Source organism: Carassius auratus, chromosome 3 (genome assembly GCF_003368295.1).
Source record: "Carassius auratus strain Wakin chromosome 3, ASM336829v1, whole genome shotgun sequence".
NCBI classification, from domain to species: domain Eukaryota; kingdom Metazoa; phylum Chordata; class Actinopteri; order Cypriniformes; family Cyprinidae; genus Carassius; species Carassius auratus.
Window position 1 is genome coordinate 5488249 of NC_039245.1, and position 19137 is coordinate 5507385.

The 19137-nt window shown below is 36.4% G+C and overlaps 2 protein-coding genes across 2 annotated transcripts; both read left to right on the forward strand.

Annotated features, from left to right (window-relative positions):
- Nucleotides 1–475: 475 nt before the first annotated feature.
- Nucleotides 476–5858, forward strand: LOC113041543 (proline-rich protein 15-like protein A). The gene is made up of 2 exons (XM_026200141.1): nt 476–721; nt 4592–5858. Exon 2 carries the CDS (start codon nt 4618–4620, stop codon nt 4948–4950), a length of 333 nt encoding a protein of 110 aa, XP_026055926.1. The 5' UTR covers nt 476–721; nt 4592–4617; the 3' UTR covers nt 4951–5858.
- A 550-nt stretch (nt 5859–6408) lies between these two features.
- LOC113044626 (cyclic AMP-dependent transcription factor ATF-4) lies at nt 6409–9343 on the forward strand. Its single transcript, XM_026204774.1, has 3 exons — nt 6409–6590; nt 7430–7828; nt 7909–9343. The coding sequence occupies exons 2-3, from the start codon at nt 7528–7530 to the stop codon at nt 8886–8888; spliced, it is 1281 nt and encodes a 426-aa protein (XP_026060559.1). The 5' UTR covers nt 6409–6590; nt 7430–7527; the 3' UTR covers nt 8889–9343.
- Nucleotides 9344–19137: the final 9794 nt, after the last annotated feature.

Below are 19137 nucleotides of genomic sequence, written 5' to 3' on the forward strand. Positions count from 1 at the left end.
CTATGACGCTTTCCGAAATGTGTGCTCTCAAGATATGGATTTGTTTATATATTGAATTAGTCAAAAATTATCAAAAAATGTTGTCACACCTCCAAGAATGTGGAACGGTTTAACATTGATGATTAAATCCGTTGAATCTCTTGATGTTTTTAAAAGCAGACTTAAGACTCCATTGGCATTTGAAAAAGTTTTTTAATTTTGGGAATGATTATTTAGGTTAGTTGCTTTTTTATGTAATGTTATGTAATTGTGAAAAAGTGGCAAAAAGCATTGAATGAATCATACATGACAGTATTGAAAAGAAAGAAAAAAAGTGAATCCCTGCTGATTACATTCCCAACGTCCTTTGTATAGCCTCTTAACCATTAACTACTGTAATATCAATAGCTGACCAACACCCAATCCAGCTATATATTAGCTATTGTCCTGTGATGCTGATGTCACATCACCCTGTTTATTCAGGCAGCCCGAGGGAGGAGTGTGTGTGTGTCTGCGGGAGGGAGGAGTCACGCACCTGTGAATCCACACCTGAGAACCAGAAGGACAGCCAAGCCGGAGAAGAGGCAGAAAAGAAGAGATAGACAGAAACTCATTGAAATCGGGCCTGTAGGGCGATGACCTCACCTGCTGGACTCAACGGGACAGAGAACTGAACCAAAGGATAGTGACGGCTCTAACACAGATAACAGCTGTCCCAACAGACGCACATTCACCTGCACAGGTGAGCGCGGCTTTTTACTGGAAAACTCCAGTCACAGTTCGTTCATATTAATGAGCTGACAGATGCAATTACTGTGAAACATAGAGATCAAATGGGAATTAATATTGAGATCTAGAGAATGAAATTAATTGATCAAATGGGAACTTTTAGTAGGTTCTAGAGAAAAAGCGTACTTAAAGCTATGAATTTTAATGACCTTTGGACACAGAGACACATTTGATTACACACTCATAGCAAACAGATAACCTATATAACTGACTAATCTTGCACAATGAGGAACCTGAGTGTGTGTGTGTGTGTGTGTGTGTTATTGCAATCAAGTGAACACTTTGAAATGCAAAAAATGTATTTCAGTTGTGTCAACAGTACAAGTTCAGCAGCAGGCACTATGAATGTCTTTTGAATTGACTTATCCTGACAAAAACATTACATTGGAAAGAAATCCAGTCAAGAAACTACTGAACTCACTGAATTACATTAAATCGAAGAGATCCCAACCTTATAAAGAAGAGATAATTGCTTTTAAAAATGATTCTGTCAGTCCGAAATAAGTGGTATATTCATAGTATAATATTAGTGTTGTAATTCAAGTGAACGAGAAGAAACGAACATCGTTATAAGATTAAATGCAAACGTTATGGAGTCTAGTCTGCGTTATTTGTTTACCCTCTGCTTGAGTATTTGTATTCACACACAAAAGTTCCCTTTGACCCTTTAATAAAAAACTTTCAGTTTTGTTTCAAATAATCACACAAGCTCTTCTGCGCTCAAGTCTAAAATCTGCAATCAAAAGTCATAGAATTCAATATGAATTCAAACATTTCTCATCCCATTCTCTCAAAAGCAAATTGTTTGTGCTATACTATCCACATTGAATTTATACAGTAGCTGTATACTGTTACTATCCCAGAGGGCAATTGGTGTTGAAAATATATCAGTTTGGCATAAAACAACAACAACAACAACAAAACTGGTCAAAAATGCTAAAGAAGATGATGTCAAAAACTTCAGATTAAGTTCCTACTTTCACTCAAACTGAATTTAAAATGATATTACAGCATCTTGAGCAAGTTTTGACTAATATTTGACATTAAAAATTGATATCAAGGTGCATGCTGGCATAGATTATCAGTTGTATGAGTTTATGAGTATGTTTTTAAATTCTCTATTATTTTTTTTAAGAAAGATCGGTGACCACTTTGATAACTAAAATCAACAAATGTTCTCTCAAACTTCTTAAAAGTGCAACTTCCGAGCAGCAAAGTGTTCTTCTTGGGAAAATTGGGACCAATTTCCTCCTTTTTGTGTGTTGGTGGGTGCTTATTTCTAAAGAGTGTGAGTGTCAAACAACAGATCTGTAGGCACCAATGCCACAAGAAGAGTCAAACACAAGAAGATTCTTCCTGCAGTTCTTCTGATCACCACAGTTCCTCTCATTTGCTCATCTTTTACTCATTATGTAACTCTCACAGAGTGTTACTGTTCCCCGAGTGAAGCTCTCAGAGGACCTTAACACCTGATGCTTTTTCCAATCAACCGACAGGAATAATTAATTAAGCAAGATGTCCACAGAGATTTCGATTTCTTGTGGGAGCTTCTGTTGAAACTAAATGTACTTGTGGTTATTATTGTGATGCCTGTATTGAAACGCGTGACAAGACAAATCCTAAATTTGATTTTCCAAAGTAATTGTTTTCTCTATTATCATGATCTGTCAGTCTTATCAAATCCTCAGCACACAGAGCGTTCCCGATGAACACTGACATGTTCCCGGAAAGCACCGGCTTTTCTTTCTAAACAATGATGTCCTTAACCCTTATCATTATTTTTATCTTAATATGAAAAACGCATGCATAACAGCATGAAGTGCGTAAGACCATGTGCTTTGCCTAAAATTTCCCCTGGCAAAAGAAAATCTTCCTTATCCAATGCAAAGAGAAATCTTCCTTATCCAAATCCTGACCATAATATTCCCCACAGTAAATCTGGCCTGGTATTAGTGCATTGGGGTGAGTTTGTATTACAGAACGCCTCAAAATCTATGTTTGTATTATAAATCACAATTTAAACTACAGTTAAAAAAGAAAGACATCGCTTTTTTAACAATGAACAATGAAACCAAATAGTTTTACAAGCATGCATACTTGTAGTTTTCAAAAACAGATATTTTTTTCCAATTCTTTGTTACATTTATTAGCAATTTCTGACTGAGAATTGTTTCAAAGCCAATCCTAAACCATTTTTCTTGTCCAGCCAGTGTAATGAAACATCATTGTTAAAACTCTTTGAATAAAAGGCCCTCCTTTTATAAAAGGAGCTGAGCAGCACCACCTGATCTTTGTTTGCTCTCGTAAACATAAAAGCACGAGCAAACAGTCAAAGCCCTGAGAGAGTGAACAGAAATTAGCATACTGTATGAAAATGACCAGTGTTTCTAAGCAACAGAGCCAAGCCTTTCCCGTGAATGGACATTGCCTCACGCTACAGCAGTTTTTAGTGAATCTGAGTGTGGGAGTTGATTTCCACATTTCACTGAAGCCTGTTTCTGTTCGAGATATGAAAATGAACAGGGAAGCAATAACTATTTTCCCAGGAAATCAAGAAGTAGCCACATGTATTTTTTTTATTTTTTTATTATTGTGCATGTGTAAGTGAGTGGCAAACCTCAAAATATGAAACAAAGTTTCATTTGGACAGTGTTCTGTCATGTGCACTGGATGCGTGCAATGGTTTATTTCAAAGCAGCCTTTCTAGCTGGTGTATGAACCTTAAACACACTCTGGACTGTGAACTCTTCACATCTGAATGGGCCGTGTAAAATCACGTGAATGAATCATGTAAAATCCATTTGTAGTGTGAGCAAAGCTACAACACTCTGGGCATCATGGCTTAAATGACACCAGCAGCAGCATCATTCACTCCTGAGAAGTGAAGTCCAAGAGGTCAGAGGTCATACTGAATTCAGTTTGTGGCCTGCATGGAGACTGTGGTCAAAAAAAGCTTTACAAACGTCTGTAGAATTAGGCTCATACACGTTTGTTTATGAAATATGTTGGCTAATACGAATGTTCTCACAGCTCAAATATATATATATATGTATATATATGTATATATATATATATATATATATATATGTATATATATGTATATATATATGTATATATATATATATATGTATATATATGTATATATATATATGTATATATATATGTATATGTATATATATATGTATATATATATGTATATATATATGTATATATATGTATATATATATATATATATGTATGTATATATATATATATATATATATATATGTATATATATATATATATATATATATATATATATATATATATATATATATATATATATATATATATTTCCACGATATTGATGTTTTTACTGTATTTCTGAGTGAGCATAAATACATTTACTACCCCAGACTTTTGAACCATGGTGTAAATCATCAATATTATCAACTCATAAACCAATACATGAAAATAAAATAAGCTATACATTCTTTCGTTTAACATTAGCATGGTCTACATTTAGCATTTCCATCCTCCTGAAATTTGAGGCTTGTAACCGAAGCTCCACAGATTAAAACTTTGCATAGCTCTACCATATGGTGCTTACTGGATTACACTAAAAAATTCATTAGCGGCTGTCCCTTATAATGTATGACACAGATCTTACCTTAGCGTTATCTCACACCCTCAGGGCTCAGCTTACACGTTATGACTATTCCTATTACTCGTGTTCAAATGTAACAATAAAAAAGAGTATGTTTAATGTTCATTTTCTAATTTAGGCCTACTGCTTGGTGTTCACTCATGAATATAGCCCTTTCTCATTCTGTCCCCCTTGCAGAGCTACCCAAGTCTGTTTTCATCTAAATGGCGACCGCAGAACCAGCACCAGCCTGGTGGAAACTGACTTTCCTGCGTAAGAAGAAATCAGAGCCCAAAGTGTTGTACGAAATCCCTGGAGACCATGGCAGCAACGCTGGGGAGACGCCCGGGACGCCCGACACAGCTGTGGACAGCCAGTTTAACGCCCGCTTGGAACGCATCGTGGACAAAACGGCAACAAAGGGACGCCATGTGAAGGTCTCACATTCGGGCCGGTTTAAAGAGAAGAAGCGAATCCGCTCTACGCTGGCAGAAAACCCTGAGCTGTTCCCCGAGGCAGAAACAACGACTAGTGAGAATAATAAAAGTGGGAAATAGAGTCACTGTGTAAACATATAGAGTCACTGTGCGTGAAGCAGCTCAAGAGGGCCTTGGTCTATGCACTCTTTCATTGACGCAGTTTACAATCGCCTGCGGTTGAGCCTGAAGCTGGAAAAGGATCGCTGAATTAGAGACAGATCTATACTAATGTTTGAGAACAAAGACAGGCACAAACCCACAGATCAGGTTTCTTCTCAGATACCAGCTACACACAGCAGGACTGCATTGTGGTCGTCTGATGAAAGCCTGACAGTTAGCAAATGTTTAGCCAAGAGAAACCCACTGAGAGAGAATCAGATCAATCATATATCGGCACAAGATATCAATAATGTTTTGATTATTCTCGTTTCCTGTATTTTATATGGCGAAAACTACAATTGCAGCTACAGCACTTTCAATTCAATAGGAATATTACCAGCAATAATATGATAAAAGATCGTAGAGAGACGTTTACCCAATTCAAAATTTATAATATATTGTAGTTATATAAAAAATATTGTTGTTATCATTATTTTAAGAAAAGTAGTTCAGTGTTTGAATGTGACACTATAGCTTTCGACGACCGACTAGACCAAAATATCTGTTTTTAAATCGATGTGCCTGTGTTGTTTGTTTGATATTTATTGTTTATAAAATTTAATCTGAACATGGTGGGGCTTTTTCCATTTTAATAATTGTGTTTTGTTAAAATAAATTGTCAAATATTTGTACACTGCCTAATGTAATTGTTTGCTTAGCCGGGATTTGAAACAGAATTTTGTACAAAATTACATGCTGTTTTTAAATATAGGTCTTTAGAAAATAAATTAACGCATTCTAGATGGCAGCTGTAATTTATTGTCTTTCTCTGTTCCTCAAATGCATCAGTGAAACAGGATCACTAAACAAACTACACACTTAATGAATGGCTGTTTCAATTCTCTTTTGTTTCTACCCGAGCTTAATACAGCCTGTTTAGTCCTTTTATTCAGGTTTTTCACCAAGAGCAAATTAACAACAATTCCCGTGAATTTAATTTTCGTCCAGCGGAGGGTGATAGAGACAACACTACATACGGGGAATGTGTACAACCTTTCCCTGAAATGACCTAAATGACTCATGCGTTCTTGTTTTTAATAAACGTTGTGCTCACGACACATTTGTATGTCGATCTATCGACCGATAGACAACTACAATGTTGATAACCATTTGATATCAGTCGGGCTCTGATTATATCTTTACAATACTCTGTTCAATGCCAATATCATTCTTTTTCCTCATTGGACATTATCATAAAGGCTCCTAAATAATCACAAAATATATCTGAATAGATATGAGAAGTTTTAATTGTTATTTATGACGCTCATCGTGATACAAATTGACTAAAACGATGGGTCTATATGCTGTCTGCGCCCAGTAACACAAAACAATGCGCTCTGGCGGAAGGATACGTCTAAGCTGTACTGAGGTCCTATATAAACGTGAACTCGACGTCATCAACCGCAGTTCTGTTCTTCTTTCATCTCATATTTTGTTGATATCCGAGCGATTGTGCTCTTCGCCGAAATGGCCGTGTGATCTGCAGCCTGTAGAAAGCGCGCAAACTCCTCAGTGCATCAACATAGTGCACTGCCTCCGTTCATTTATTGCAAAATGGCGTAAGTATACTTTTAATTGTTTTTGTCTAATGTCGTTTATACGGCCGGCGAAGCGGAAGTATACTATTTAAGTTATCATCCTTATTACCATAAATGTTGTAGACTATTTTTTTGTGTTCCTTGGATATACATTGGGGATTTGTTATTTTTAATAGATTTAGGAAAATGTTTTCCGTGGCGAATAAGGTCATGACAACCGTCCCGAGCTTAGTGCGCGCCATGTGTCTGACGCCCGGAAGAGACAACATCAGTCGATGGATTTGTAGTCATACATGTTTTAAATTCTACCACATCGTCTCTATTTTCTATAGAGGTTCAATTTCCAATAAACCTGATAACGTTTTATTCAAATTTACACGAGTTGAGATAGTTTATTATACTTTTCTTTGTCGTCTAGTCTTATCTATAAAATGGCGCACGTTCCTGAAAAGGGAGCGGTGAGCCCTGAAATGGCGGTGTCTTTTTTTTTTTGGCTTTTAGTAACGCTGCAACAGTAGTTGCATTACATTTGTCTTTTATCAAAAATGGAAATCTGAGCTAATTTTAATATTTATGAAAACCAGTGAGCTTTTGCCTGTGATAAATTGGCGTTGAGCATTTATAAATAGAGCCAAGTCTGTAAGTGATTAAAGAGTCACGTGGTAGAAGTCCATAGAAGGGTTGGGGTGTAGGGTGTGAGCAGATGATGTCATTGTGCGTCAGAAATAACTTGAGTTTTTTTTTGTTTCGTTTTTTTTTTCCTTGCATAATAGCTTTCACATGTTATGGTTAACAATAATTATTTAAATGTGCTTTTATTGTTATAAAAGAGATTAACTACTTTTCATCTCTTTTTGCAGGTCCCTTGTGGCAACTCTGACCTTTGCTGTACCCGACAGCACAAAATTATTCGAATTCTCCTTAGAAGACTCTCTGATTCCACTTGAAATAGACAGCCATGTCTTTGATGAGCTCACGGTTTGGCCCGGACGATATGGAGGTCCTTCTTTGGGACCCTTCCTCACCGATGGCTGACCCTCTTGGGTCCTTCCTTGATAAAGATGAGGAGGTTCTTCCTCTCGGAGGCGCTAAATCGCCCCTTTCATCTTTCTCTTCCTCTCCACTTTCCTCTCTCTCCCCACCCTGCACTCCTCCCTTCCCTCAGAGAGGGGAGAAGGCTGGGCAAAATCAGATGTCCCTGTCGTGGTTCCCATCAGATGAGCTGTGCCTAGATAAAGTTGGCACAGACAGTGGTAATGGTAAGGTATAGCAATGCATTCAGAATATACCTGGAGTTCTCAAATTTATGCATTCAGTCGTTTAATGTTTTCTGTTTCAGATCATTCATTCAGTGAAATGGATTGGATGACAGAACGGATTGATTTAAGTGAGTTTGATCTGGAGTCTTTGATTGGCTCCTATGATTCTGAGGATCCGCCCAGTTCTCCTGAGGAACTCATTGCCTCTCTGGAGTCACAGATAGACCTGGAGTCCCAGCCTGTAGCTTCTGACCATACCCCTTCACCCTCTCCCCCAGTGACTGTCCCTGAAATTGATCAACTTTCCAGTCTTCCACTCACTTTGAATTCTCCAGTTTCTATTCCATTCGTTCCCTCAACACCCTGTGAAGTGTCAGATGCCTCTTCTGTAGTCCCTGAGCCCCAGGCCGAGCTTGATATCAAGTCCGAACCGGCCTCCCCAGTCCCATCACCTTCCATCCTTCCACCCGAGTCCCCTACAGACACTCTTGAGCTTGGTTGTGAGGTGGACATAGCTGAAGTGCAGAGTCCAACCCCCGTTGAGATGCGGGTGCCCAAAATTGTCCTGTCCCTCTCCCCAACCCGCATAGTTCTTGTCCTTGCTCCCAAAGAGGAGGCTAATGTGATGGCGTCCCATCCAGGCAAGGTGGTTGTGAATAATTCTCCAAGCCCAGCCTCCCCCGACCAACAAACCCCAGCCTCTCCTCAGTCTCGATCTTACAGGGTGAAGCCATACCCTACACCTGAGTCTAAGCCCACCCAAAGTCAGCAGTCAGAGTCACCTCCCCTCACAGGTAGAGTGAAGTCAACCGGTGGCTCAAAGGTTGTGGTTGAGAAGAAAAAGCTAAAGAAAATGGAGCAGAACAAGACTGCGGCGACCCGGTACCGACAGAAGAAGCGTGCAGAGCAAGAATCCCTCCAGTCAGAGTGTGCGGTTCTAGAGGAGCGTAATCAAGAGCTGGCGGAGAAAGCAGAATCACTCACTAAAGAGATTAATTATCTGAAAGAGCTAATGGATGAAGTCAGGAGGGCAAGAGAGAGTAGGAGTATGAGGTCATAGAAAGAAATGAACAAAGAGGCTTAGAGCTGAGAGAAATGGACAGTTTTAGCATAGCCTGGAGTGCGGGATGTTGGTCCTAAAAGTATTTCTTGAAGGGTTGAATAAATAACCGTTTTGATTGTTCCCCGGTGTCTTAGTAGAAACAGTTTCCTTTTAGCATGACAGCTATCAGTAAAGCCTGATATACTTTTGCAAGTGTATTTTTTTTTTCTTTTAACCTTGTGTGTCTTTATTGTATGCACGATATTATATATAGCAGTGCATTGTGTAATGATTTTGTCTGTCTTGACATTTCTTAATATAAATTGTGCTGTATAAATACAAAATTTCCTACTGTGTTTATTCATAGAAATGGTATGGTGTGTTCTTATTAGATTATGTATGGACCTTCTACGGGCATTTTGCCGCTTGTCAACTATCTTGAACCTTATTTGTGTAATAAACATTTAAAAAGACATTTGTATGTGTTTCATGTCTCCTTTCATGATAAAACCGGAGCAAATATTAGCTATAAGGCTGTTGTAGACAGTTATTAACCATCTCTGTAGGTCATGTGAAATAGATTTTTTGGGAAAGTAGATATATTTAATCCCAGACTATTTCCACTATCAGATAGCATTAATAACCTATTTGTTATATAATCAGCGCAGAGCCAGACGTTCAAACTAATATGTAATTTACGCTCTGATGATTGGTTGATATACCAGAAGGAAGGCTAGCCTCGCCTCTTTTAAGTAGTATTAAAATATTAAATGCAATAAAATACCAAATAGATTTATATTTATTCTGAAGTTATATATGTTTTATGAGATATATGTTTAACCATAATACACTCTAAAAACTGCTGGGTTGAAAACAACCCAATTTGGGTTATTTTGACAACCCAGCGCTGGGTCAAAAAGGGACGAACCCAGCGCTGGGTTGTTTTAACCCAACCAGTTGGGTTATCATATTTAACCCAGCCTGCTGGGTTGCCTTTTTTATAGTTTAAAATGACTATATTGCAGGGTTTAAAAAAACAGAGCGGGTGTTTTTTTATCACTGTATTTCAGAAGGAAAACTACTGTATTTAGAAAATGTTCGATATCATTTCGCATGTGCTTGATAAGGCAGCGTTTGTGAGCTCAGCACCGCTCTGCAGCCGTTACCGGAGAAACCTACCTCTCCCGCTCTTAGCGCCTCCTGCTGGCAGAAAATAAACTCGCAGAGTGCAGCCATGTGGGGAAACGATGCATTTCTACGTTAAAAATAACCCAAATTGAGCTAGGCATTAAACCTACAAATGTTGTTCATTTTAAATATCACTTTTACACACAAATAATAATTACCAAAAGGAAAATATTTATTAAAAACAAGAGAAAAGTCAAAAAGTAACATATTAGAAGAAATGCAGAAAAGGATGGCATTAACAGCTACAGAGTTCATAAACAAAGCATTGAACATTTGATGAATATAACTTAAGATCAAATTGGACTTTGTTCAATTGTATATTGTATAAAAATATACGAAAACACATACAATAAATTTACAATTAGTTAGGTTTTTTTCCAACTATTCTGGCATGACAGTACACAAATAAATCACAACATTAACTTTGATATTATAACATTTAACAGACGCGTGTGTGTGTGTGTGTGTGTGTGAAAGAATGTGAGCAGGTGTATGAATGACAGTGTAAACTCTTCTACTAAACAACACAGAAAAAGCATTTAACTTTTTTTTTTTAACAAATTATACACTTACAGTTTGTTTCATAGTCCATGAATACAGATCATGCATCACGGTCAATTTTCATGATCTCTTTAGCATAACTGATGTAATCATGAAGAAACCCCATCAGCACAGCATCTGACATCTTCTACATCATCCAGGGCAGCGTCCTCCTTTAAAACCACCGCTGCATCAGTTTAGGGGAAAGAAGATTCTCCTCTCTGACCAGCATTCATCCAGTCACCGCCTGTTCTTCATCAGTGGCCTAAGAGAAACACATTTGAAAAAATTAAACATTTAATTAAACTCTATCCATTTTCAGGTAGAGGTGTATTCACATCCGTAAGGATAGGTAAATAATCTGTGTTAAAGTTTCAACACTTAGTGTGGTTGTTTAATGTCTCAGTCCACCACAGCGCTCCAGGATGCTATAATGGCAGCACTAGTGTGAGGACATGCGATATTGTTTGAATAAATATTGCTTTCAGAAAGCTTCTTTACTGAAACATTAAAACAGACAGGACATTCACATACCTCACAATATTCATGTACATGGAGGGCTGCTCTTCAAACCATTAGTTCAACAAATAATTAAAATGTTTATAATTTACTCTCCTCATGTTTTTCCAGACTCATACAAACTCTGCTCATTTTTTGGAAAACATATGAATATATTTAATATTCTCTTTTTGTGTCCTCCATTGCTGGTCTGGGAGACCAGTATTTTATTTTGAACATACATGTTTGCTATCATATAATTGAAAATGTATTCATATATAAATATCAGAATTTACTTCTACAATAACTCTATATTTATGAAGCTTGAAAATACTGATTATCTAAACAATAAATGGATTAACAAATATTATGAGAAAACTAAAAATATATTAATTTATGTTGTAAAGACAGACAAAAGTCTTATAGGTTTGGAATGACTTGAGGGCAAGTAAATGATTTTTTGTGTGAACTTTACCTCTAAGAGCGAAGACCAAGAATAATGACTCTACAAATCAGACAACTCCAAAGTTGGTTTGAGTTCTGCAATAAAAAACACAGACATCAATGGTCTTAATGAAATGAGCACGTAATCACACTGTTGTTGCATCAAAATGTGAAGTTAACAGGCAGGACACAACATAAACATTAATTTTCTAAAAAAAAAAAGTAATAATAATTTAACTTACATCAGTCTCAAAAGAATGAAGTTATCTTGTCTCTGGATTTCAACATCTAAAAAAAAACACACATTATTTTAGTCTTAGTAAAAATAAAGATAACTTGATGTTATTCTGAAGTTTACTCTCCTTAAACCGTCTGTCCCTCTCTTCAGAAGAACACATCCTCCTCATCCTCACACAGGTCTGTGAGTCCTCACACAAACAGCTTCTGTGTCTTTAACTCTCAGCGCGAGGACAATGAAGACAGGAGCTCGACAAGTCTGAAATATTACATGTAAAACATACTTTTAACAGTTACCACTTCAACAGCCTCTAAATAATTATGCTAGTCTTTACTACACAATGCCGTTTCCTTTAGGAGACAAACATACATTCAGTTTAACCGCGAAAAAAAAAAGACAAATTCACATGAGCGTAACCGTGACCATAACACTGCGGTCAAGCCAGCCGCACTTCAGAAAAACACCGTCAAGCCAGCCGCGAGTGAAATTTATATGCGCGTGTATTACTATAATTACGGCAATAGCAGGAACAACAGAGAGGGAACGCGCTTTCAGAGCGCTTTTCATCTATACGTTCAGATTTGATCTATGACGACCTTTTTCGCCCATCTGCTCTAATATTCGTGTAACTTATTGTTTTCCTTGACTGCTCTGTATTACTATAATTTTCAGCCTTTCAAAGCATTACAATTATTAGTAGAAAACGAGATATGGGACATTCATTGATTTAGAAGACACTTTTTTATGATGAGAAAGAAGCAATTAAAGGTCAGTTCTTAAAGAAGACATCCCATACTATATCCATACCTCACATAAAACCATTTTACTGGAGCCTTTTAGAGATATAGGATAATATTACACTTTACAAGTCTTTTAAGATCCCATTTCTAACAAGTAGAAAAAAACAATGGTCAGTTCTTATAAGGGACTTCGCATACTATATGCAAACTTAATATCAAACCATTTTACAACAGCATTTTTGAGATATGGGACATTATTACACTTTAAAGGGTTATAAAGATCATATTTCTAATAAATAGAAAAAAACAATGGTCAGTTCTTATCAGGGACGTCCCATACTATATACACAAAAAATCATTTTGCTAAAGCATTTTTGAGATATGGGTCCATATGGCGATTAAAAGGGCTATAAAGACCCCTATAGCGGAGTACAAAACTTTTTATCCACAGGAAGAAGGAGGCGGAAACCGGCCATCAATCAAATAAGGCTTTTAATAACAAAATAAACACAAAACACTGCGACAGCCCTTCACGGACGACTGTCGCTTACAAACAAAAACCAAGTACAAACTAAAATCATGGCCTGGCCTGGCCCTCTCTCGTTGTTCACTGTCGTCGCACCCTCTTTTGTATCCTTCCATCTCCACCGTGGGACGCGAGACCGGTGAGTGGAGCAGGCGTCGCTCATTTCCAGTCACTCCACTGGCCTCATTCTGTTCTCATGGCTCGCGGCCCCGCCCCACTCATCACAACCCTATTTCTAATAAGTAGAAAAAAAACAAAGGTCAGTTCATATAAGGGACATCCCAAACTATATGCAAACCTCATATCAAACCATTTTACTGCAGCATTTTTGAGATATGCGTCCATATCGCGATTTAGAGGGCTATAAAGTCAACATTTCTAATAAGTAGAAAAAAACAAAGGTCAGTTCTTATCAGGGACATCACATACTATTTGCACCCTTCATATGAAACCATTTTACTGCAGCATTTTTAATATATGGGACAATACAATGATTTAAAGGGCTATAAAGACACCATTTCTAATAAGTAGAAAAAAACAATAGTCTGTTCCTATGAGGGATTTCCCATACTATATGCACACCTCATATCAAAACCTTTTACTGCAGCATTTTTGACATATGGGTCCAAATGGTGATTTCGATGGCTATAAAGACACCATTTATAATAAGTAGAAAAAAACAATGGTCAGTTCTTATAAAGCACATGCCATACTATATGCACACCTCATATCAAAGCATTTTACTGCAGCATGTTTGAGATATGGGTCCATATGGCAATTTAGAGTGCTATAAAGACCCCATTTCTAATAAGTAGAAAAAAATAATAGTCAGTTCTCATCAGTGACGTCCCATACTATGAGCACATCTCATATCAAACCATTTTACTGCAGCTTTTTCCAGAAATGGGAAATTATTACACTTTAACGGGCTGTGAAGATCCCATTTCTAATAAGTAGAAAAAAACAATGGTCAGATCTTATAAAGGACATTCCATACTATATGCACAAATCATATCAAACCATTTTACTGCAGCATTTTTGAGATATGGGTCGATGTGGCAATTTAGAGGGATATAAAGACAACATTTCTAATAAGTAGAAAAAAACAATAGTCAGTTCTTATCAGGGACGTCCCATACTATATGCACCCTTCATATGAAACCATTTTACTGCAGCATTTTTAAGATACGAGACATTTTTACACTTTAAAGGGCTGTAAAGATCCCATTTCTAATAAGTAGTAAAAAACAAAAGTCAGTTCTTATCAGGGACATACCATACTATATGCACACCTCATATCAAACCATTTTACTGCAGCATTTTCGAGATATGGGACATTGTTACATTTTAAATGGCTGTAAAGATCCCATTTCTAATAAGTAGAAAAAAGCAACAGTCAGTTCTTATCAGGGATGTCCCATACTATATGCACACCTCATATCAAACCATTTTACTGCAGCATTTTCAAGATATGGGACATTATTACAATTTAAAGGGTCATAAAGATCCCATTTCTAATAAGTAGAAAAAAACAAAAGTCAGTTCTTATCAGGGACATCCCATACTATATGCACACCTCATATCAAACCATTTTACTGCAGCATTTTCAAGATATGGGACATTATTACACTTTAAAGGGCTATAAAGATCCCATTTCTAATAAGTAGAAAAAAACAAAAGTCAGTTCTTATCAGGGACATCCCATAGTATATGCACACCTCATATCAAACCATTTTACTGCAGCATTTTTGAGATATGGGTCCAAATGGTGATTTGGAGGGCTATAAAGACATCATTTCTAATAAGTAGAAAAAAACAATGGTCAGTTCTTATAAAGGACATCCCATACTATATGCACACCTCATATCAAACCCTTTTACTGCAGCATTTTTGAGATATGGGACATTATTTCACTTTAAAGGGCTATAAAGACCCCATTTCTAATAAGTAGAAAAAAACAATGATCAGTTCTTATAAAGGATATGCCATACTATACGCACACCTCATATCAAACAATTTTACTGCAGCATTTTTGAGATATGGGTCCAAATGGTGATTTGGAGGGCTATAAAGACATAATTTCTAATAAGTAGAAAAAAACAATGGTCAGTTCTTATAAAGGACATGCCATACTATATGCACACCTCATATCAAACCATTTTACTGCAGCATTTTCGAGATATGGGACATTATTACACTTTAAATGGCTGTAAAGATCCCATTTCTAATAAGTAGAAAAAAATAATGGTCTGTTCCTATAAGGGATGTCCCATACTATTTGCACACCTCATAGATTTAGAGGGCTATAAAGACACCATTTCTAATAAGTAGAAAAAAACAATAGTCAGTTCTTATCAGGGACGTCCCATACTATATGCACCCTTCAATTGAAACCATTTTACTGCAGCATTTTTAAGATACGAGACATTTTTACACTTTAAAGGGCTGTAAAGATCCCATTTCTAGTAAGTAGAAAAAAACAAAAGTCAGTTCTTATCAGGGACATCCCATACTATATGCACACCTCATATCAAACCATTTTACTGCAGAATTTTCGAGATATGGGACATTATTATATTTTAAAGGGCTATAAAGATCCCATTTCTAATAAGTAGATAAAAACAATGGTATGTTCCTATAAGGGATGTCCCATACTATATGCACACCTCATATCAAACCCTTTTACTGCAGCATTTTTGAGATATGGGTCCAAATGGTGATCTAGAGTGCTACAAAGACCCCATTTCTAATAAGTAGAAAAAAACAATGGTCAGTTCTTATAAAGGACATGCCATACTATATGCACACCTCATATCAAACCATTTTACTGCAGCATTTTCGAGATATGGGACATTATTACACTTTAAAGGGCTATAAAGATCCCATTTCTAATAAGTAGAAAAAAACGAAAGTCAGTTCTTATCAGGGACATCCCATAATATATGCACACCTCATATCAAACCATTTTACTGCAGCATTTTCGAGATATGGGACATTATTACACTTTAAATGGCTGTAAAGATCCCATTTCTAATAAGTAGAAAAAAACAACAGTCAGTTCTTATCTGGGATGTCCCATACTATATGCACACCTCATTTCAAACCATTTTACTGCAGCATTTTTCAGATATGGGACAATACAATGATTTAGAGGGCTATAAAGACACCATTTCTAATAAGTAGAAAAAAACAATAGTCAGTTCTTATCAGGGACGTCCCATACTATATGCACACCTCATATCAAACCATTTTACTGCAGCATTTTCAAGATACGGGACATTATTACACTTTAAATGGCTGTAAAGATCCCATTTCTAATAAGTAGAAAAAAACAATGGTCAGTTCTTATCAGGGATGTCCCATACTATATGCACACCTCATATCAAACCATTTTACTGCAGCATTTTCGAGATATGGGACATTATTACATTTTAAATGGCTGTAAACATCCCATTTCTAATAAGTAGAAAAAAGCAACAGTCAGTTCTTATCTGGGATGTCCCATACTATATGCACACCTCATATCAAACCATTTTACTGCAGCATTTTCGAGATATGGGACATTATTACAATTTAAAGGGTCATAAAGATCCCATTTCTAATAAGTAGAAAAAAGCAACAGTCAGTTCTTATCAGGGACATCCCATACTATATGCACACCTCATATCAAACCATTTTACTGCAGCATTTTCAAGATATGGGACATTATTACACTTTAAAGGGCTATAAAGATCCCATTTCTAATAAGTAGAAAAAAACAAAAGTCAGTTCTTATCAGGGACATCCCATACTATATGCACACCTCATATCAAACCATTTTACTGCAGCATTTTTGAGATATGGGTCCAAATGGTGATTTGGAGGGCTATAAAGACATCATTTCTAATAAGTAGAAAAAAACAATGGTCAGTTCTTATAAAGGACATCCCATACTATATGCACACCTCATATCAAACCCTTTTACTGCAGCATTGTTGAGATATGGGACATTATTACACTTTAAAGGGCTATAAAGACCCCATTTCTAATAAGTAGAAAAAAACAATGGTCAGTTCTTATAAAGGATATGCCATACTATATGCACACCTCATATCAAACAATTTTACTGCAGCATTTTTGAGATATGGGTCCAAATGGTGATTTGGAGGGCTATAAAGACATAATTTCTAATAAGTAGAAAAAACAATGGTCAGTTCTTATAAAGGACATGCCATACTATATGCACACCTCATATCAAACCATTTTACTGCAGCATTTTCGAGATATGGGACATTATTACACTTTAAATGGCTGTAAAGATCCCATTTCTAATAAGTAGAAAAAAACAATGGTCTGTTCCTATAAGGGATGTCCCATACTATTTGCACACCTCATATCAAACCATTTTACTGCAGCATTTTTAAGATACGGGACATTATTACACTATAAAGGGCTGTAAAGATCCCATTTCTAATAAGTAGAAAAAAACAACAGTCAGTTCTTATCTGGGATGTCCCATACTATATGCACACCTCTTATCAAACCACTTTACTGCAGCATTTTCGAGATATGGGACATTATTACACTTTAAATGGCTGTAAAGATCCCATTTCTAATAAGTAGGAAAAAACAACAGTCAGTTCTTATCTGGGATGTCCCATACTATATGCACACCTCATTTCAAACCATTTTACTGCAGCATTTTTCAGATATGGGACAATACAATGATTTAGAGGGCTATAAAGACACCATTTCTAATAAGTAGAAAAAAACAATAGTCAGTTCTTATCAGGGACGTCCCATACTATATGCACACCTCATATCAAACCATTTTACTGCAGCATTTTTGAGATATGGGTCCAAATGGTGATTTGGAGGGCTATAAAGACATAATTTCTAATAAGTAGAAAAAAACAATGGTCAGTTCTTATAAAGGACATGCCATACTATATGCACACCTCATATCAAACCATTTTACTGCAGCATTTTCGAGATATGGGACATTATTACACTTTAAATGGCTGTAAAGATCCCATTTCTAATAAGTAGAAAAAACAATGGTCTGTTCCTATAAGGGACGTCCCATACTATTTGCACACCTCATATCAAACCATTTTACTGCAGCATTTTTAAGATACGGGACATTATTACACTATAAAGGGCTGTAAAGATCCAATTTCTAATAAGTAGATAAAAACAAAAGTCAGTTCTTATCATGGACATCCCATACTATATGCACACCTCATATCAAACCATTTTACTGCAGCATTTTCGAGATATGGGACATTATTACACTTTAAATGGCTGTAAAGATCCCATTTCTAATAAGTAGAAAAAACAACAGTCAGTTCTTATCTGGGATGTCCCATACTATATGCACACCTCATATCAAACCATTTTACTGCAGCATTTTTCAGATGTGGGACAATACAATGATTTAGAGGGCTATAAAGACACCATTTCTAATAAGTAGAAAAAACAATAGTCAGTTCTTATCAGGGATGTCCCATACTATATGCACACCTCATATCAAACCATTTTACTGCAGCATTTTCAAGATATGGGACATTATTACACTTTAAAGGGCTATAAAGATCCCATTTGTAATAAGTAGAAAAAAAGAATAGTCAATTCTTATCAGGGACCTCCCATACTATATGCACACCTCATATCAAACCATTTTACTGCAGCATTTTCGAGATATGGGTCCAAATGGTGATTTGGAGGGCTATAAAGACGTAATTTCTAATAAGTAGAAAAAACAATGGTCAGTTCTTATCAGGGACGTCCCATACTATATGCACACCTCATATCAAACCATTTTACTGCAGGACTTTTGAGATATGGGACATTATTACACTTTAACGGGCTTTAAAGATCCCATTTCTAATAAGTAGAAAAAAACAATGGTCAGTTCTCATAAGGGACATCCCATACTATATGCACACATAATGGTTTGATATAAAACCCAGTCTACTGCAACATTAATGAGATATGGACCTATATTGTGCTTTAGGGGGCTATAAAGATAGAGGGTATATTCACTTCAGAGGCTCATAGAGAAATGTAATGTTTTCTAAAATCTATGAGTAAATCCATGGAAAACATTTTACT

What these genes read in the sequence shown, in the direction of transcription:
- LOC113041543 (XM_026200141.1), top strand. Translation starts at nt 4,618, where the DNA reads ATGGCGACCGCAGAACCAGCACCAGCCTGGTGGAAACTGACTTTCCTG.
- LOC113044626 (XM_026204774.1), top strand. Translation starts at nt 7,528, where the DNA reads ATGTCTTTGATGAGCTCACGGTTTGGCCCGGACGATATGGAGGTCCTT. An exon ending in TGGCACAGACAGTGGTAATG is followed by an intron (nt 7,829 to 7,908) that starts GTAAGGTATAGC and finishes TTTCTGTTTCAG; the next exon opens with ATCATTCATTCAGTGAAATG.